At 35.6% G+C, this 23,019-nt stretch overlaps 1 protein-coding gene across 2 annotated transcripts in view; it reads right to left on the reverse strand.

Annotated features, from left to right (window-relative positions):
* Positions 1-7,014: 7,014 nt before the first annotated feature.
* The window catches only part of LOC149837153 (UPF0613 protein PB24D3.06c-like), a 71,222-nt gene continuing 55,217 nt past the window's right edge, over positions 7,015-23,019 (reverse strand). For both annotated transcript variants that reach the window (XM_090005853.1, XM_090005852.1), the window contains 3 exons: positions 21,888-21,996; positions 7,506-7,570; positions 7,015-7,362 (listed from right to left, as the gene is read on the reverse strand). In XM_090005853.1, coding sequence (XP_089861979.1) covers positions 7,215-7,362; positions 7,506-7,570; positions 21,888-21,996 — 322 coding nt within the window. In that variant the 3' untranslated portion in view covers positions 7,015-7,214. The remainder of the gene's footprint in view (positions 7,363-7,505; positions 7,571-21,887; positions 21,997-23,019) is intronic.

Here is a 23,019-nt window from a genome sequence, read left to right on the forward strand (position 1 = left end):
TTGTAAGATATTATTTTGAATTGCCATATACCAATTTGTAATATATTATGCTGAATTGTCATATATCGATTTGTAAGATATTATGTATTTTCTAGTGTCGATTTGTGAGATATGGTTTTATTTGTTATTATCGATTTGTAAGCTATTTTGTTGAATTGCCGTATCGATTTATAATATATTATGCTCAATTGTTGTATATCAATTTATAAGATATTATATATTTTTTAGTATCGATTTTTATGATATTTGTAGTATGATTTCTGTTGTAGAATTACAACAATGAATTATAACATTATGACAAAAAATTATCGATTTACAATAAAGAATTATAGAATTATAACAAAGAATTATCGATTTACATCAAAGAATTATAGAATTACAACAAAGAATTATAGAATGCTAAACATTACAATGATTTACACTAATGAAAGTTAAATGCTACAACTATTTTGTTGCTGAAGAATCCACACACGATTCCTGTGTTGCGTTGCTCACTTTTGAATTGAGCTGAGTCTGTCATGAAACATAACAATATCAGACACTACATTAAGTTCAACAAGAAATGCAAACATCCTCCCAAAATTGTTATATACCAAAAGACTTGTCAAACTCATGCCATCATTTCACTCAAATAGGTCCAAAGGATTGCATGTTCCAACGTTGTAGTGCAAGTCTGTAGAGTATTGCTGCATGCTAGAAATTACACAAGTTAGATATTGATAAGTTGCACGTAATACAATTTACATAGAAAACAATATACTGTATTACATACTTGTTCATGCGAAGGGCTTGGCTGCTTATGGGTTGGTTGTTTCTTAGACATTTTCTTTCCAACCAATTCTAGTGCACCCTTTGTCCTCTGACGACTGCAATCAGAGGTAGGTTTTTTTTTTATACCCTTCGCTAGGTGAATATTTTCATCATAATCTACAACGTTTACTCTTGATTTGTCGAAGATGAATTTTATGCTTCAATACAACTTCTCATAAGGGTCAGGAGAAGCGTGATTTTCACCTACGTTGTTTGATTACATTTTCTTAGATTGGTCTTTATGAGTTGCAACAAACTCATGGTGAATTAACTGCATTTTTTCAAGTAATTTTATTGACACTTTTCTCATACATACATAGGCTTATTCGCTTTTCGATGCCAAATCTGCAACATGTATAAGTGACCTACATAGTTGTTGGTAACGTGAGGCTATGTGGCACTTCTCATCAACACCAGATGGACTGACATTATTTGTATCCAGCAGTTCAATCTTTGCTTGTCTCGTCCGTCTTTGCATTATATATGACTCAGGTATTTCTTGTATCTTCTCTTGATTAAGTGCCTTTAATGCATGACTGGCATAAAATATCTTTGAATTCAAACATTTTGCACGTACATTCAACTATTTTGTTGTCAACATTGTACGTAACATATGCTTCTTTCCTTTTTGGATGCTCTTTGCCCTCCCATACAATATGGTATTTGTGCATATTCCCATATTACATGCATCCTTCTATGTTGCAATTCATGACCTGTATAACCTCCTTCTTAGTCCATTCAAATACAGTTAGTGTATACAGATCTGCAGATCGCGTTAATATTTTTATGCCCAAAGTTACAAAGCGGGTGTTGAAGCATTTCACATCTTGTTCAAGCTCATTCTGTCTAAGACCGTCTATAAATAATTCACATTATTTCATGAAGTGAAACATTGTTAAACATGAATACATGGTTTTTTTTCAGTGTGGTATGCATAAACTCAACTCTTTGTGTGCTTTTCATACCTGCACAAAAGTTTTGTCTTCCATATGCCAATGCTCACTTCACTTTTTCTGCGTATAAATTTTGTAACCACACACAATCTTCAAGGTCGTACATTTGAATTATTTTCTCACAATCAAACATAAAGGCGACCTCGTGTATGCTCTCAAGTACACACTTTCTAAACTTTTTATAAAACCCTGTCTTCTGATTAAAAATATGTCCTATGTTCTTTGCTGCATTTTGAAAGATATGCCATAAACATAGGCGATGATGTGCATATGGCCATACATGAGGCATTGCAGCCGCAATTGCATGATCACCATCTGTAAGTATAGCTCTAGGGTGCTTCCCATTCATTGTCTGTGTAAATACTTTGAACAACCACTCAAAGGTTTCCTTGGTCTGGTCATACAAAAAAGCGTCGCCTAATATGCAACTCCGTGAGTGATGGTTCACTCCGACAAACTGCGTAAATGGATACTACTTTGTATTAATCTTCACTATAGTATATAAAATAAGCACATCATTGAAGCATTCATAATCTTCTCTTGACTTTAAATCTACCCAAAACATATTAACAACATACCCATCTTCATCCAGTTGCATTGCACTAAAGAAACCAGGGTTATGGCTTGAATGCTTTTGTAGGTAATCAACCAAAGAACATATTATTCCATTCTTCATGTTGTCTGACCTCTTCCTTCTCAAGTGGTTTCTTAGATCCATAGGTGTGAATGGTACATTCTCGCGATCACCATCTATGTACGCACACAAATTATATGCCTTCCTTGGTGCAATGCCGGTGATACCAGATATTTCAGCAATTATAGCATGCACTATAGTTACTTTACGATGTGACCTTAACATAGGAGTCATAAATGAAGCGGCTAATTTATGGTTATGATCATTGATTAAAGTATGAACTACATATTTCCTATTCGAAAGTCTTCTTAACACCATTCTCGCTGGACAACCGTATCTTGAATCTGGCTTGCTCCTTGTTGGATTTCCACTTGACTTCTTCCAACCTTGCTTAGAACAAACATATGCCTTTCTCACCATAACACCCTATGAATTTTTTGCCCAAGAATACCTTCTAACACTGAAGCCAAGTTTTAAAGCATAATCATTGTAAAATTTGTATGCAACTTTCTCATTATTAAACTGCATTCCCACTACGAGAACAAAGTCAAGTGTACTATCACGTAGACTTGAGGTGACTGCACTTTTGTCAAGTACACTGTCATAATCGTCTACCTCATTATCGAATTGCATTTCGTCTGCTGGAATATTCAAGTCAAGAGTGAATCCAATGCCTGCACCCTTCTTATCATGTGCATCATTGGTGCACATATTCAATTCTTTAGGTGTGTCAATAGTATGGATGTCCGTTGCTCCATGACTTTCCAATGATTGAGATACATCATCTTCACTGCAATTAGTTGATATGCTCAACACTGTCATGAGTAAAATGTCAATTTGTGTTAGCCAGCGCATACGTTTACTACAATTTATTCAGGATGCATATAACAACATCTATAGATTAGTTAAGCAAGTCAAAGAAACGATTGAATGAATCATAGTATCAAAATAACAACATAATAGCTTAGAAATCGATAATAACAAACAAAACCATATCTCACAAATCAACACTAGAAAATGCATAATATCTTACAAATCGATATACGACAATTCATCATAGTATATTACAAATCGGTATACGACAATTCAGCATAATATCCTACAAATTGATATTCTACAACTCAACATAATATATTACAAATCGATATTAACAACCAAAACAATATCTCACAAATCGACACTAGAAAACACATAATATCTTATAAATCGATATACGACAATTCAACATAATATATTACAAATCGATATTAACAAACAAAATAATATCTCATAAAAATTGACACTAGAAAATACATAATATCTTACAAATCGATATACGACAATTCAACATAATATATTACAAATCGATATTAACAAACAAAATAATATCTCACAAATCGATACTAAAAAATACATAATATCTTACAAATCAATATCCGGCAATTCAACATAATATATTATAAATCAATATTAACAAACAAAACAATATCTAATAAAAACTGACACTAGAAAACACATAATATCTTACAAATCGATATAAGGCAATTCAACATAATATATTACAAATCGATATTAACAAACAAAATAATATCTCACAAATCGATACTAGAAAACACACAATATCTTATAAATCGATATATGACAATTCAGCATAATATATTATAAATCAATATTAACAAACAAAACAATATCTCACAAATCGATACTATAAAACACATAATATCTTACAAATTGATATACGACAATTCAACATAATATATTACAAATCGTTATTAACAAACAAAATAATATCTCACAAATTGATACTAGAAAATACATAATATCTTATAAATCGATATACGACAATTTAGCATAATATATTACAAATCGATATTAACAAACAAAACAATATCTCACAAATCAATATACATGTTACTACAACCGTGTTTTGAGTTATATTGTATATACTGAGTGAATGAACGATACCAGATGGGGTAGAGGCCCTTGCTCGCATCTGTAACCAAGCATTCTTGTCAACAGATCCCATTGCCTTACAAATATCTTTAAGTTTTCAACAGTCGAAACGATAAAATCTACCTGCAATAACAAAACAATGCCTTAATGACACTCACGATGACTTACGTTCTTCAACAATAGCATGATGACATGGAAATGTACTCATCATGCTTTAATGGCACTTGTTGGAATGTTTGTGCATCATTGCTTTTTCCATACTGCCTCACAAAAATGAAGAAGAAGAGAAGACTGTAAAAAGAGATGGCCAACAAATGACCCTATGACGCCCACCAATGATCGAACTAGTCGTTCAATTTATAGTTATCTCCACGAGGTAGGAACGAAGCCAGAAAAGTTTTCTATATAACACAAGGCAGGAACAAGAAGACGACCATGTGTTGTAACACAAGCTAAAAACAAAGGCGGAACGTGCAAATCTATATACAGGGAGCGGGAGGACATTTTTGTCCAACTCCTATCTATCTTACAGAAGGACATTTTCGTCAAAAGCATATCTACCTTTTTTTATGTGTTATTTTATTATAAAGTCATCGTGGGCAACATTGACATATGAATTATCGCGGGTCCCAAGATATTCCTCCGTACACACCAAAACACACAACACCTTCCCATAAGATATGTAGACAACATTGGTTTTGCCCAAAGTGTTCAACGGCACCAGGGATGCATACTAGCAAAGTTCTAGCTGAGTCTGGGTTGTTCGAACTTGGCTCGCTTCAAAATGCATATGTTCAAGCTCTGCTTGAGCTTAGAGCCGAATCTGATCATTATTAAAAAAAAATTTTGCCAAAATAGACCAGTTTCAATCCCCAATCTCTTCTAATAAAGCACAACAGACCCACCATTAATCCCACTTTTATTTTGAAATTAATATGGCCCTTCGAAGTCAAAACCTCTTAAAAAAGAGGCCAACAACCTAACCACTACAAAGACAACTACTTTTGTGAATTAGTTTGCAAATATGTTATATATACTCTAATGTGAGCCTTAAGGAGCTTTTTAAGCTTAATCGAGCTCAACAACTTGACAGCTTGTTTATTCACACCGAGCCTGGACTTCAGTTCAAGCTCAGCTCGTTTATTTTTTGAACGAGCTCGAGTTGAGCTTAAATGGGTCGAGCCCAAGCTAGCTCGGCTCGTTGTGCATCCCTAGCAGTCACCCATATTGGCATTGTTTCATATGGGTGTGGTCTCCATCTCGAGAAATGTTAAGATGGATGGATGGATGCGTAAAAAATGTCCTCTTGCCAAAATGTGGTATTAAGGATAGATAAAAATGTCTCACTGCTAATGAACACGCTGCACCGGTTAGAATAATTGAATCAAACTTTGAATTTGTAGACGTCTCCTCCCTCAGCCTGGATGAAGCTTGACCACAGGCAAGAACAAGACTCGTCTCTGACTTGCGTACTTGAGTCCAGTCAGAAGGGCAGAAACAAAACTGGCATGAATCAACATGGCCCTCAGTACATTTACATGAAGTCTTGAATGACCAGAGCAATGCAACAAGCAAGAAAATGCCCCATTTAAGTCATTCTGAATCACCAGGTGAGCCTGAATCGAGTTTGACCATGGCCTTGGCTTGAGTCAGTCCGAGCCGTGGAGAGGGCTGCTAAAATCACATTTGACGGCATTTCATGAATTAACTTAAATTGAACTAAGAGCATCTAGCAAAACAAATTTTGCCCTTCACTTATTACTCACTGCAAGCTAGGGATGTAAACGGTTCTGGTTTGGATCCGATGTGGCCAAATACCATATTGACATTGGCTAAACAGATTCGAATTCGGATGGTGAAAAACTCATATCAGATCCACTTTTTTAAGTGTAAACGGATTCAAATTCAGATATTTGTCTGATTCAGTCGCAAAAAATCAAAACCATAGATATGGTTTTGGCTAAACAAATTCAACTAAACAGAATCAAATTCGGTCAAATATCGAATAAATTCCCATTCACTGACATCCCTACTGCAAGTGCAACATTTGCCCGCATGTATGCCCATTGATTATCATATTATTTCCCATATATATATATATATATATATATATATATATATATAGAGAGAGAGAGAGAGAGAGAGAGAGAGAGAGACATGCATAAAGCTCCTCTGGTGATGATTTTGTTGGAACTCTGAAAGTGACGGAAGGGTTGCACATGTGTGTAGTGGGGTGTGAATCTACATTTTAGTAAGAGTTTGCGATACAAGAAGAGCGTACCGACATATTCCATGAACTTGAGAAAATTCGCTCATGCCAAGGTTAAAATAGTCCTTTTAAAGCCAAATATTTGTGAATTTTGACATATGGCAAATTTCAAAAATTATAGGGCATTTCGAGAAACAGGTCATTTGACGTACAGTACAACCATTCTCCAAAGAAACAACTTATCTGCTGATCCACGCGGGATCAGCAGCGGAGAACCGTCCAATAACAGTGGACACTGCATCTACTGTTACGGGCTTCTCTCTCTCTCTCTCTCTCTCTCTCTCTCTCTCTCTCTCTCTCTATATATATATATATATATATATATATATATATATATATATATATATATATATATATATATATATATATATATAGACACACACACGCACACAGCGCCCAACAAAACTGAGCGTGTATGCCAAATAAAATAATTTATTTAATAGGGGAAAAAATGGGCAGTAAATTGAGCGCCAATACAGCTAAAGCAGCATGATACAAGATGAATGGAACAAGGGATAAGGAAAAACAATGAGAAAGCCGAACCCCAAGAATTCACCGTGACCAAAATAACAATGCCTAGAAAGAGAATAACATGAGACGAACAGAGGACGGAAAACTAGCTCCAAGGGTCATCCCAGCCTTTTGGCCCTTCTCTCTTAACAAAATCTACAATTGCTTGCACTGCTTCTTCCACTCTATTAGAAAGAGAATGGTTTCCCCACTCAATCTCAGCTTTCTCAGCTCCTCCCATGGCTTTGCACAGCCTGCAGAGAAGGGGAAAAGATAAAGAGTCCAACAAGTTATTGACCATTACACTGTTCAACAGTAGAAAACTGTTGAACTCAGGCAAGAAAAGGTCAACTGAAAGACGAACAGAAAGGGAAAAAGAGGAAATGAAAAGATTCACCTTTCAACTAGTGCTTTCTTATCAACATACTCTGGCACATATTCATCGTTCATGGAGAAGATGACCTATATATAATCAATATCTTAAATGATCAAATGCTTGACAGTACAATGTCAAACCAATAGAAGATACAGTATGGTGGTTAAAGCTTAAGATAGAAGCAATCACAAGTTTCCATAGATTTTCCGCTTCAGATCACCAGACACATCTAGTGGGTCATAATCGCTTCCATAGTACTCCATATCTAGTGACTTTGCATGACCAAATGAGCCAGACATACAAGCCTGCAAGGCCCATTTTGACTAGGCCAGGATGGCCCAGTGTAACTCGAAACCCAGCCTAGGCAGGCCAGGAAAAAAGCTGCCACCCTTTTAAAGGTCAGGCTGTACCACAGCGGCCCATCAATGGATTGCAGCCCAATCAAAACAGCCCATCCATTTGGACAAACCGGAAAGCAGCTCAAAACCTCAGCACAGGCCTTCCCTGCCCAACCTAGGTCCATCTTGGATGACAAGTTATTGATGGACGGCAGAAACCATAAAAATTTTGGGGGACCTCAAGGCGGCCTGGGCCACTGGCCAGCCAGGTTGATGCCCAGCATTATCAACAGACATCAGATTCGACCCTGTTTCTAGCTTAGAACATATATAGATTTATTTAGTGATGCCGCCCCAGTGCACCAGCGTTCATAAGTATCTAGCACCTCATGATTCAAATATACACGATCTCTGTGACCATGATACTTGTCAGTGTATCTTTATAGATATTATATATGAACGCACAAATTGCCATCAATATATTAGAAGACATTAAGATTGCATGAGGTGTTCAAATGCTGAAGAAACTGTTTCGACCAATTAGGTTGTGTAGGACAATACTTCAAAAGATTTTCAAGAATTAGAGAAAATGCAAATTTATTGAGCAGTGAGCACAGGTTTGGATGACTACCATTTAGCTTGTTGAGAAGCACCATTTGTAGGATAAATCAAGCTGAAAGTTAGTTCCTTGTCTTTTGTCTTCATTACTTTTCTCATTTTTCCTTCATTCATTCTTCTATTTTCCATAAGAAATCAAACTAATAGTGGCAGGGAAAAAGAGAGGGAAATGCATATGTGACACCTATAAGGTGATCAAGGGCTTAATCATCCCGTAGTCACTGTGTAAAAGATCGCAAGAGCTGGTATTGTAAGGACATGAAGGTCCTTAAATGACCAAAACCAGGAACTTCAATTAACAATGGCTATGCAGTTAAGGTTTGTGGGTTTCCAAGATCCACCACTAGGACCTGCCATCACTAGGACCTGCCATCAGCAACGCGTGAGAGAGCTACCTAGCTTGGCTTGTATACATCGCGCACACACACACACTCCACTGAAAGATAAGGAATATATATATATATATATATAAACACATACACGGAGTATAAGTAACATGAGCATATGCAATTGGAAAATTCTCAAAAATACACAAACTAAAGTGCTAGTGATAATAAAAAACAAACTTGAATTTTGCACACACCTAAACTTATGCTCCATTAATTAAAAAGATATTTCCATTAATTTAGCTTGGGTTATCACTAACCCAAGTTCCACTAATAGGTTAAAGTACCAATTTACCCTCAACAATGCTTTTTTTCTCTTTGTTAAGATTTCCCATGTAATTCTTTCCCACCCACCATTGTTTCCTACCTACGAAACCTCTATTGTTAAAGTTGCCTTCATAATCCCTTCAGTATCCATCATATGTATAGGTGCTAAAGGCAACATTCATGACTATTATTAAAAAAATTGGTGCCTTTTAAGCAACACTTTTGAGAATAAAATGGCAATTCCAGAACACATTTAACAGCAACCATGACAGAATTAAACCATGGACCTTTTTAATTACCCATAAAACATATTTTAGAGTGCATTTTTAACAATATCCAAAACATAGGTGGCTTTCTTATTATTGCCAAACTTTAGGCATGTTTTCTAAAATTTCCCTACATAATTTATTTTAATAGTCTAGTACCATATAATATGCATAGAATGTAGATGTAGCTGTTAATGTATATATATATATATATATATATATATATATATATATATATATATATATATATATATATATATATATATATATATATATATATATATATATATATATATATATATACGAAAATCTTGGTTCATATCAGTTTACATATTTGACTGGTTTACATATTTTAGTTACTATATATATATATATATATATGCATTAACAGGTACTTCTACAGTCTGCATGTTATATGTTACTACACCTACATAATTTACTTTAATAGTCTAGTACCATATAATATGCATAAACTGTAGATGTAGCTGTTAATGTAAACATATGTATATATACAGAGAGAGTAAGTAAAATATGTAAACCAGTCAAATATGTAAACTGGTATGAACCGAGATTTTCATAGGTTTTTTTATTTTTTTCTAAAATTTCACCATGCAGATGCGATCTAGATGCATGGTTTTATAGAAAGACTCTTGGATCATCCGATTACGATGTATACGAAGGATTTTTTAAGGCTTGAAAATCGATGACTCAGAATTTTCATAAATATGCAAACATAAAAAATCATATTTCTTGATCCGATTACGATGATCCAATTGTCGATTTCAAGCAAATGGACCACGCTGAATGCATTTGCAGGGTTAGATTTATAAAAAAAATTTCATACTAGTTTACATATTTGACTGGTTTATATATATATATATATATATATATATATATATATATATATATATATATATATATATATATATATATATATATATATATATATATATATATATCAGGGGCCTTTTGGTCTTTTCACATGTAAAGTCAAAATAAGTGTATTTCTTTATTTTTATTTAATTTAATTTATGTAAATATTCCCAGCCTAAAGGGATTTTTGGGAATACTCCATAGAGTCGTTGGACCCTACCCAACAGCTATATTTCTAGCTGTTGGGTAGGTCCCAACGGCTCTATAGAGCCCACTTAAAGTGTATATATAGGGGTGTGATCCTCCTCTCCATGTAATCTTTTTTTCTAAAGGGAATTTCCCTCATACAAGATACATTTTTTTATGTGTTTCAGCCCTTAAGTGGCCTATTTCAATATTGACTTTGTGTTGGACCCAAAAGTGGTCATCTCTCGTGTTGAGTTTAGCCCATAAGTGGCTCATTAAAGAATCATATTGATTCGTGACATGGTATCAGAGCAAGATCGATTCCTTGGTGATATTTGGTTCTTCTTCAAGCATATTTGATTGTTGCGAAGATCGAGTCTTGCCTTGGGAAGCATGCCGACCACTCTTGGAGATTTATCATTCCTTGAATGCATAAAAGGATAGCTTCACCAAAGGAAGCAAGTACACATTTCTTTCATTTATTCTATCTCTTGTCTTATGTATTTTGGTTTCATGGCCGATAAAGAAGCAGTGACGGTTGTACCAATTAAATTTGATAGAAAGAATTATAATCTATGGGCTACCACCATCAAGAGAATTCTTATTGAAAAAGGTTTGTAAGAATATGTTGATGGTTCCGTAATTGAACCACAACTTACACTCACAAAATCCATAAAGAAAAATGATGGAACCATTAAAGAAGTTCTTAAAGGAGATGAAAGAGAGAAGGCTCTTGTAAGTTATAAAACAACTTTGGAAGAATGGGAAATAGCTCATGCCAAAGCTCTTTCTCTATTCATGGGAAGTATGAATGAAGATACTTGTGAGATTATTCTTGAGTTTGAGAGAGCCAATGAAGCATGGGTTTTTATCAAGCAAAACACTCAATGTGATGCCGCCTTTAGATGGGAACTTCAAGATATACATAATTGTAAACAAAGTGAAAAGAGTGTTAAAGAGTATTTTGGTTCATTAAAGAAATTATGGGATCAAATGGCCAAGTTGGAGCCCATTTGGGAGTGATGTGGTACCGACCGCGGGTCAGTCCACGATTCAAGATCCAAGATCCAAGATCCAAATGGATCCTCATGCACGAAAGCTATAAACTGGTAAACTATATTCTGACAGGGTTCAGTCGAGAGTCGTTTAGACTCAGTTACATGCTTAGTCTGCCAATGGTGACAACACGAAAAAAGAAGGTCACACTTTTGCCTTTCCAACGAACCCAAGTTTGCAATTTTCTGACCAAACGTAGTCGAGATACAACTTTGACAAGAGGATAGTTGACTGGTTTTGAAACCTGGTACTCTTGCAACAGCTCAGTTGGGACAGACCAGAACGAGGATGATTTTTAAGGAATCTACAAAAGACCCAAACACGAAAGTTTTAGGAAATATTATTGTGGTCGATCGAAGTACGGATGGCTCATATACGACTCAATCACTGGGCCAGACTAGTACAGTCCTAGTCACCCGCGGGACTGTCCACTCTGTTCTTGAGCATTTTTATCAAGATAAACACCGGAATCAGAAAATGGGCAGAACATAAAACTTGTAGGCGTGTTCGATAGCTTTCCAACAAGCTATGACACACAGAGTTTTGAATCTGAATCAAAGAGTTATGCTCAAAACAATGAAGATTGGTTCTCTTTGACAAAGTTTCGAGAATCAATAACACATTCATACACTCTTTCAAAAACCAAAATTATATCAATTCAATTTTTATTTAATATTTAAAGTTCAACCTGCATAGACAATCACTTCAAATGGTAGATACTACAACGAGATTTCTCTTACGCCTTACCCCGACTTCAGTTAGTCTAAGCAAGAAGAATATCAAACACAATAAAAAAAGTTGTCTAAGCAAGATTCTCAAATCACAAAACATTTTTTAGAAAACGTTTTCTTTCGAATAAGAAGTGCAACAAACTTGAATCTATTGAAGTGAGTTCTAGTCAAACCAAAGTTACAGACAATAGACAAAGGTTCCAACAATATTTCGGAAGTCCAAGATGAAACAAACAAGTCGTGTCCAACAGTGACACGAGTTGGTTCACGATAGCTGAAGGCAATGGACAGCAGCAACGATGGATGGAGATGAAAGCTAGGAATGAAGCGGGTCACAACAATAGCATACCCACGACTTGCAGTTCTTCCTGAGGGTTTCTTCAACAACGTGAGAAACAGCAGATGGTCACAGTATTAGTCACGATTCTCTCAGACCAATGAGAGCAACAACGGTTCCAACACACTAGGAATGGCAGTAGGGATTTGGACAAATGGCTCACACTTCAGGCTGGAACTTCACAACAGCAAGACCTTCACCCACACAGCAGGAACAACAACTTGCACAATGGTCTGGCTACAGAAGTCTTCAGAGAAACTCGTCTAGATGTAGAAGACGCCCATGGAGTTTTCCACCATTCTTCTTGAGTAATTTTTTTTATAAAAGTTAGCAAAGATGGGTTGCACGACTTTCTCAGAGGGAATATAGAACTCAACAAAGGCTGAGTAAAGGTTGATGCATGATTCCAATGCCACCTCCAACGTGGCCAATGGTTGAGCATGTTTTGATTTTTTTTTAACTTAGCCTTAACTCATTTTTCCAATAGTCAAAAGCAATAATAGGCTTACATGATTTTTCCTAGAGCTTCATAACTCACCTTTCACGCCCTTTGTGGCTGGTTTAAATAGCTAGAGTGTGGGTCCATACGTTTGAGGTATTGGATCTTTTGCAAGATCCAATACTTGCAAACTGGATCTCATAAACAAGTGATTTTGACTCAAAAATCAAAATTGCAAAAAATATAAAAACTACCGAAATATCACCATACACCCTCTAGTGCCCAAAATAAATCCTAACGGACACCAAAACTATCTGAATCCGTAGAATCTGGCACAGAAAAAAAATAAAAATAAAATAGAAAAATACAAGAATGGTTTCATCATTTACAAAAATAGAATCACAATATAAAATGTATTTTCTAGAGAAGATAAAAATCAAAATTCTCAGAAAATAAGATATGCATACAACAACAACAACAACAACTACGCCTTCATCCCAAAACAATTGGGGTCAGCGATATGAACCAAAAAAGAAATTCATTTTGGGTCTTCCACATGAATCCTTTTCCTCCAATCATTTCTATCCAATGCCATGTCCTCGGTGAGGTTCAAAGCATTCATATCCTTTCCTATCATCTCCATCCAAGTCTTCCTAGGCCTACCCCGACCTCTTTTAACTAATATATTTTCCCATTTCTCCAACCTTCTAACCGGAGCATCATTAGGCCTTCGCCGAATATGTCCAAACCACCGTAAACGATTCTCTCGCATCTTATTTTCAATGGGTGCAACACCTACCTTCTTACGTATCTCCTCGTTCCGAATCTTATCTTTTATTGTATTTCCACACATCCATCTAAGCATCCGCATCTCAGCTACACTCATTTTTTGAATATGATGTCTCTTGGCAGCCCAACATTCCGTACCATATAGTAAAGCGGGTCTAATAGTCGTCCTATAAAACTTTCCCTTCAACCGCAATGGCATTCTACGATCGCACAGCACTCCAGTTGCACTTTTCCATTTCATCCACCCAACCTTTATCCTATGATTTACATCTCCATCAATTTCTCCATACTTTTGAATGATGGATCCCAAATATTTGAAATAATCATTCACCGGTATTTCTTGCTCACCAAGCTTCACTACACTCCCATCACTACTTCGTTGCTTACTAAACCGACATTCCATATATTCAGTCTTACTCTTACTCAACTTAAAACCTCTAGCTTCCAATGTCTGTCTCCATAATTCTAACTTAGCATTAACCCCAGATCTAGACTCATCAATCAAAACAATATCATCAGCAAACAACATACACCACGGTACATTTTCTTGAATTGATCTCGTAAGCTCATCCATCACTATCGCAAATATGAAAGGGCTTAAAGCAGATCCTTGATGTAACCCAACCGTTATAGGAAAATTGGTTGTCACCCCTTCACAAGTGCGGACATTGGTTACTACTCCTTCATACATATCTTTAATTATACTAATGTACTTGAGAGAAAAACCTTTCTTCGTCATTGTCCACCAGAGAACGTCCCTAGGTACTCTATCGTATGCCTTCTCTAAATCAATAAAAACCATATGCAAATCTTTGTTCCTCTCTCTATATCTTTCAATAAGTTGTCTAAGAAGATGTATAGTTTCCATAGTTGATCTTCCAGGCATAAAACCAAATTGATTCTCCGATATCATGACAACCTTCCTCAACCTAGACTCAATCACCCTCTCCCAAAGTTTCATAGTATGACTCATGAGTTTTATACCATGATAGTTTGTGCAATCTTGTATATCACCCTTATTCTTATATAAAGGCACCAAAGTACTCTTCCTCCACTCATTAGGCATCTTATTTGTTCGCCAAATCTTGTTAAAAAGATTTGTCAACCATTCTAAACCTTTCTCTCCCAAGCATTTCCAAGCCTCGATAGGTATACCATCTGGACCAACTGCCCTTCTTGATTTCATTTTCTTCAAAGCCTTTGCAATTTCTTTCTTTTGAATCTTGCGCATGAAGTCACGATTTATCTCATGAAAAGGAATGGAGAAGTCTCCAAGATCTTGAGCATGACTATCATTAAATAGCTTATCAAAATAATCTTTCCATCTCAACTTAATCTCCTCATCTTTGACTAAAAGCCTTTGTGTTTCATCTTTGATACATCTAACCATACCCAAATCCCTCGATTTCCTATCTCTCATCTTTGAAAGCCTATAAATATCCTTCTCGCCTTCTTTGGTATCCAACTTGTCATAAACCTCCTTATATACCTTAGCCCTCGTGTTTCGAACTACTTTTTTAGCTTCCTTCTTTGCTATCATATACTTCTCCAAATTCTCATTATCACGACTCTTACTTAGATTTCTATAACACTCTCTTTTAACCTTAATAGCTAATTTGACATCCTCGTTCCACCATGATGTATCCTTACCTAGTGGTGCATCGCCTTTAGACTCACCCAATACCTCCTTAGCCACTTTTCTCATGCCACCCGCTATCTTATTCCACATTGATTCTGAATCCTCCTCGAGACACCAATCAGCTTCCTTAACTACCTGCTCTACAAACATTCCTTGTTTAGCTCCTTTCAGTGCCCACCACTTAATTCTAGGATCTATCCTATGTCTATCCCTTTTGCGGCATTGTCTAATTCTAAGATCTAAAATTAAGACTCTATGTTGTGTAGCTACACTTTCTCCCGGTATAACCTTACAATCGATGCAACAACCCCTATCGCTCTTTCTAAGTAGGAAAAAATCTATCTGACTCGTATTAACCCCACTTTTAAATGTTACTAGGTGAGACTCCCTCTTCCTAAACCAAGTGTTTGCTAAGATCATATCATAGGACAAACAAAAATCTAAAATCCTTTCTCCACTATCATTTCTTTCTCCTATACCATAGCCTCCATGGATACTCTCAAATCCATCCCTACTAATGCCTAGATGTCCATTAAGGTCACCGCCGATGAAAAGCTTTTCTCCATAAGATATCCCTTGTACTAGTCCATCTAAATCTTCCCAAAATTGATGCTTAATGGAATCATCTAAACCTACTTGAGGTGCATAAACACTAATAATATCTGTACCTAATACTAATTTAATAAGTAAAATTCTATCACCCTTCCTACGGACCTCAACTACATTATCTATAAACTGACGACTCATAACAATCCCTACTTCATTCCTATTCCTATTTATTCCTGTATACCAAATCTTATATCCCCAAGGTTCTATCACTTTTGCTTTCTCACCTACCCATTTGGTCTCTTGTAGACATAAAATATCAATCTTTCTCCTACACATAATATCTACTAACTCTACCAACTTACCAGTTAAAGACCCTATGTTCCAAGTGGCTAACCTAATTTTATGGTCTTGGACTAACTTCTTTACCCCCACCCGTCCAACAAAGTGAGGGAACCCTTGCCTATTTGACACCACACCCGGGCGCCGGTGTGACGCGTCACTTCTGGGCGACGACCTAGCAACCCTTGCCCATTTATCATTGCCTCCGGGCCTAGAGAGTACAGCGCGTCGCTCAATAGGGAACGCCCCAACGAAATTCTCATATTGGTTCATTTTCATAGGGTATGACTAAGTTTTTATGCTGGCTGTCACAGGCCTACCGCAACCCTCCTCCTCTATCCGGGCTTGGGACCGGCAGTGTATAACTAAACAGTTATACCCAGGCGGAGTTTTAGAAAATAAGATATGCATAATGACAATTTTACCCTTGAGATCCATTTGGACCTGAATAGTCCAGATTTGGATTGGATCTTCTAGGGTACCTCATTCTAGATCGAGTTTGTAGAGTTGGATTCGCATCCAACTCCTCTTCAATGTGATGGTGATCCGGATGCTCTGCATCAGGGAGACTCCTAATGATGCTCAACTTAGAAAAAAACAAATAAATAATGAGCATTTTTTCCAATTTATGAGGGGATTAAGAGCCGAATTTGAGCAAATGAGGAGTAACATTATTCATAGTAGACAAGATGAGTTTCCTCTTATCCAAGAGGTTTTGGCTCAAGTGTGCATGAAAGAGACTAGATTAAGGTCTCAAAATGAATCGAGCAAAGCCAAAGATAATTTATTGGCTGTTTTAAAATTGAGAGCCAACACTCATACATACAAATCATCACACTTCTATAAGAATAATAACAACTATGAGAAAAATCGTATGTATGAAAGAAAAGGGAAAGGAAAGAAAGGAAGCATTATTGTTTGTCATAATTTTAGAGAATCAGAACATATTAAACCATATTGTCCTGAATTGAAGTCAAAAGACTTAAAGGACAATCCGTGACCGGTGTCACTGTCTCCACCTCTTCTTCTCTAGGTATGGCTCGTTGGCTCTTAGATTTTGACGCTTCATTTCATATGACTTATGATAAATCTATACTTTCTTATTGTAGTAATATTTTTAATAAAAGAAATGTGTTTACTGTTGATGAAACCTCTCTTGATATTAAAGGAATTGAAAACTTTGAAAAATCTCCCAGTTTTAGCAATAAGAATTGCTCCAAAACTGAATTTAAATTTGCTTTCTATTTCTCAAATCACTGATCATGGATGTAGAGTCTCCTTCACTTCTAACTAATACTTAATACAGGATCTCCAGTCCAAGAAGCAGATTGGGGAAGGGCATAGAGAAGGACACTTGTATTAAATGGATCAGTTGAAATTTTTGATCGGAACTTTTTGTTTTAATGTTAAAAAATTGGATAAAGTTTTGTGGCATCAAAGACTAGGTCATCCTAGTATGTATAAATTATCCAATGTTCCTCTTTTGAGGACATTTTGTAATGAACAAATTCAATATACTGATTGCATTCTTGCTAAAATAAAATCAATTCTGTATCAAGAGAGATTTTTTTCTGCTTTTAAACCTCTTGAATTGATTCACTCTGATATTTGGGGTCTTGTCCTTGTTGCCTCTAAAAGAGGATATACTTATTATGTTATCTTTGTGGATGATTACTCTCGCTTTATATGGATATGCTTTCTCAAACATAAATATGAAGTATTTGAGAATTTTAAAAATTTTCATAAGTTAGTTATAAATCTTTTGAAAACTAATATATCTATTTTTCGTTCTGACTCGAGGGGAAAGATATGTCCAGTGAATTTTCAAAAGTATCTAAGAGAAAATGAAATATTTCACCAAAGGTCCTCTACTAATACACCACAAAAAAATAGTTTAACCGAAAGAAAACACCGACACATAATAAAGACCACTAAAACCTTACTCATATCTAAGGGTGTTCCAAAATATTTTTGGCCTAAAGCAGCTAATACTGCGGTATATCTTATAAATAGATTACCTTCCTCGAAAATTCAAAATCTTTCACCATATGAAAAGATTTATAAAGTTATGCATGATTATCTTAGACTAAGAATCTTTGGGTGTAGATGTTTTGTGCTTAGTTACAAAAATGATAAATTATCTCCAAAAGCTATCCCATGTGTATTTTTAGGTCATGAAGAAAGTCAAAAGGAATTTAGGTGTTATGATCTTGAAAATAATAAATTATATATTTCTAAAAATGTTACCTTTTTAGAACAAAGAAATGGATTTGATACTAACATATCAAAAAATGAGAATGAATACAATTTTTTAGAGATTAATCCTGAAAACAAAGACATGCCCAGTATAGATAATGAAAATTGAATTTGCAATGAATCTCAGCCTAACATCCAGTGTAATGAATCCCAGGATCACCCAAAAGTTATTCAATAACAAAGTAAATATAATGAAAAATTAAATGCCTTGAAAAAATATTCAAATATAGAAGAACAAGAAACTACAACCATTAGGCACTCAAAAAGACTACATAGAGCTCCAGATAGGTTTGTGCCATATGAATCATTTGAGCCTCATTATCGAGCTTGTTTAGCAAAAAATCTTTTCGTATTTTGAACCTACTACATATAATCAAGCAAAGGACTATTCTAAATAGAAAGATGCTATGAATGAAGAGATTAGAACCTGAGAAAAATCCAAAACTTGGAAACTATCAGGCATACCAATCAATAAGAAAACAATAGGTTGTAGTTGGATTTTCAAGGTTAAAACTAAAAGTGATGGAACTCTAAAAAGGCATAAAGCTAGGTTGGTAGCCAAAGGATACGCTCAAGAATATATAATTGGCTACGATGAAACATTTGCTCTCGTAGTTAGGATGACCATTGTTCGAATTCTCATACTTGAATTAAAAGAAGTATATATGGATCCACCCCTTTGATATAATGTCCCTAAGGGAAAAGTTCTTCGTCTTAGAAAGGCTTTACATGGTCTTAAACAAGACCCAAAGACTTGGTATGATCGCTTTAGTTATGTTGTGATCAAACTTGGATATATTTTTTGTTACACCGACACTGCTTCGTTTGTTAAGAATTTCGTTGTAGGTATCGTTATCTTACTGCTTTATATTGATGATATGATTATAACTGGAGGAGATAAGTAGGGAAGTAGATCAAGTTAAATTTATTCTTAAACAAAATTTTGAAATAACTGACCTTGGTTTTCTTAGGGATTGAGGTCGCATATTCTCCTAGAGGATACTTGTTATCTTAGTTCAAATTTGCAATTGAAATTATTGATAGGTCTGAAATCACTAACGACAAAAGAGTGGATACACCTGAAATAATAAACTCAAAGATAAAAATTGATGATGGAACTCCACTGGATGATCCCACTCCATATCAGCAGATGATTGGGGCATTGACATATTTGACTATTACCATACCAGACATATCACATGCAGTTCACACGACCAGTCAATTTTAACGCTCTCCTACCACTGCGCACATGAGTGTTGTTATGCGTATTGTTAGATATATGAAAAAATCTACTTCTAAAGGATTATTAGATATCTAAAAATTTTTACTTCTAAAGGATTATTTCTATCTTCTTCTCCTCTTGATTTAATTGCATATTCTGATTCTGATTGGGAGGGAAACCCTAATGACAGGCTCTCAACTACTGATTTTTATGTTTTTTTAGGAGATTCTTTGGTATCATAGAAGTATAAAAAACAACAAAAAAGTATCTCTATCCTCTACAAAAGCCGAGTATTAAGCTATGACAACTACTACATCTGAAATGGTTGAGGTGTCTTCTCAAGGATATGGAAGTGATTGTGACAGAGCTATGACGATTATGTTGTGACAATAAGAGTGCCATCTACATTGTTGAAAATCATATTTTTCATGAGCACACTAAACACATTGAGATAAACTGACTTTTTTTTGAAGAAAACTATTTCACTGCCATATGTAACCTCAGAATATCAACTTGTAGACTTCTAGACAAAAGATTTGCCTTCCCCAAGGTTTTATTTTTTGTTGGACAAACTTTCGGTGATCCCACTGTAAGTTTGTAGAGGAGTATTAATTTAAGTATATTTCTTTATTTTTTTCTTTAATTTAATTTTTGTAAATATTCCCAGCTTAAAATGCTTTTTGGGAATACTCCATAGAGTCGTTGGACCCTACCCAACGACTATATTTCTAGTCTTTAGGTAGGTTCCAACCAAGGTTGTAAGTAGAGTATCCTTACCCGTATCGATCAGGCCAATAGTAACGCTATATTGTATTGTATCGTAAATGTACCGCAAATTTGTAATAAAAAGATTTTAAAAATAAAAAAAAAACAGAAAAAATAGTAAAAATTCTAAAAAAATCATATCACATCAAATAACGATGAATTGCACAAAATACAACCATAAAATCACATATGAAGCATTTATGTCTCTATGAGTTGCATAAGACATCATCAAACATCAAACATCAAACATCTCACAAGAACAATATGCAAAATATTAAATATCTTGCAATTAAGAATATGCCACAAGACTCATACTTTCATACTATATAAGCAAAAATATTATGACAATAGATGCACTCGATTTTCAAACGGTTTTCACTCATTACTTGAGTGTCACATTGCTATGTCGGATCATTTGATGCCATCTTTGTTGGAGGAGTGTAAAGCTTGATTTCTACCTTGATATAAATATTTAATTTTCGCGGATTCAACTTCATGGTAAGTTGGCAAAGGGTTGTAGGGGGGCAACGCCCCCTACGGCAAATTTTTTTTGGAGAGTAGCTTTGTAATTTTACTTAGTGATAAATTTTTTTTTTACCTTAACCCATTTTCTTGAGTGAAAAAATAGTGTAAATGCATTTTTTTATCTTAACCCACTTCTTTGGATGAAAAAATAGTAGAAATGCACTTCTAATAGCTCTAGACAAATGGAGAAGTTGGTCCTCCAAAAGTATTTAAAACCCAAAATGAAAAAAAAATAAATTTTGGCCTTTTTAAAGTGCACCGAAGGTGTATTGTACTATACGCCCTGTATCATACAATATAGAGGTGTATCGTACAAAACACCCGATACGGGTACGATACAAACTCTTATCGCGATACAAGTGTGTATCGTATCGTTAACCCCAAAAGTAATTATATGTATCGTACCATATCGTATGATACAACATGATACAAACAACCTTGGTCCCAACGGCTCTATAAAGCCCTCTCAAAGTGTATATATAGGGGTGTGATCCCCCTCTCCATGTATTCTTTTTCTAAAGGGAATTTCCCTAATACAAGATACATTTTTTATGTGTCTTTCAGCCCTTAAGTGGCCTATTTCAATATTGCCTGTGTTGGACCCATAAGTGGTCATCTCTCATGTTGAGTTTAGCCCATAAGTGACTCATTAAAGAATCATATTGATTCGTGACAGTAGCACCACCCCAAAGCATCTAATACCAGCACCTAAAAGTACCATCATCAACATGGGAATGTTGGCATTAGAGTTTAGGTTAGGTTAAATGGTACAATACTCTGAATACAAACATAAAAGAAACAAGATCATAAGGTCACCCTTACCTGGCATGGTGTACTTGTCATGTGGCCAAGCCTCAATCTCAATTGATCATCAGTAAGGTCTGAACTGAACATGTCATCATCTCCCATGTAAGCACATAGCGAGTAGTACCTGTACAAAAATCCTTTCTTCTCATGAGCAGCAAATAGTGTAACAAATGTTCTAACAAAATATCCTTGACTAGCAGCCATGGTTATGCAACAAAAGTCATTAATGAGTTGAACACAGGCACAGGTGTGTGTGTGCGTCACACATATGAGTTTTGGGTCACAACCAAAATCTGAAACCAAACCCAATCAGATGTAATCTCCATTTTCAGAGATCTTGATCTACTTCACATTCAAATCCATTTATACCTCATATTCATCCAAAGAGGGCTGAAATGGTTTATATATTTGTCCTGTTCATGCTCCGCCCCATATTAGCAACCAAACAAATTAAGCTCTGTTTGGGAGCCAGTGTTGGAGTGGATATGAGATGGGCAATTGGAGTGGAGATAAAAATGGGTGAAGGAAGTGGAGTTGACAACTGCATCCTCACGAAGATACAGTTGAAATGGAGAGATGGGAGGCCATCTCCACTGCCATCTTCCAAATCCAGGATGCCAAACAGCAATAGTGTGGCGGATTCAATGAATTCTCATCTCTCTACCAAATCTGGCTCCCAAACAGAGCCTTAATGCATGGAATTACCCCATGATGCAAGAGAGAAAACAAAATTACACACACACACACACACAGCACATCTGCCCTGATCTGCTACCATCATATTTATACAAATAGCATGCATACTCCGTCTGTCACTTGCGCAATATATTATCAAAGAGGAGTTTCTACCCTGAATTCCTGAGATCAGAAGTTTTTCATGCTTTCATGAATAAAAAAGAATATTATCCTAAGCACAACTTTTCTGCATCAAAAGTTCAAAACCATCGTTTAAGAGATCAATCCTTTTATTTAATTCATTGATAACCTACGATAACTAAGAGGTCTTCTAAATGCCAGCATTTTGGCCATACTTAATGGTTGTAACCTGCATTCTAGACAAGGTTGCTGATGTCAGAACTTGTTTTTATAAGTGTTTCACCTTTAACATGGCAGCCAACATTATAGACATGGATCTGTCTACCATACA

This window comes from Nuphar pumila, chromosome 5, assembly GCF_984573655.1.
Source record: "Nuphar pumila chromosome 5, dmNupPumi1.hap1.1, whole genome shotgun sequence".
Classification (NCBI taxonomy): Eukaryota; Viridiplantae; Streptophyta; class Magnoliopsida; order Nymphaeales; family Nymphaeaceae; genus Nuphar; species Nuphar pumila.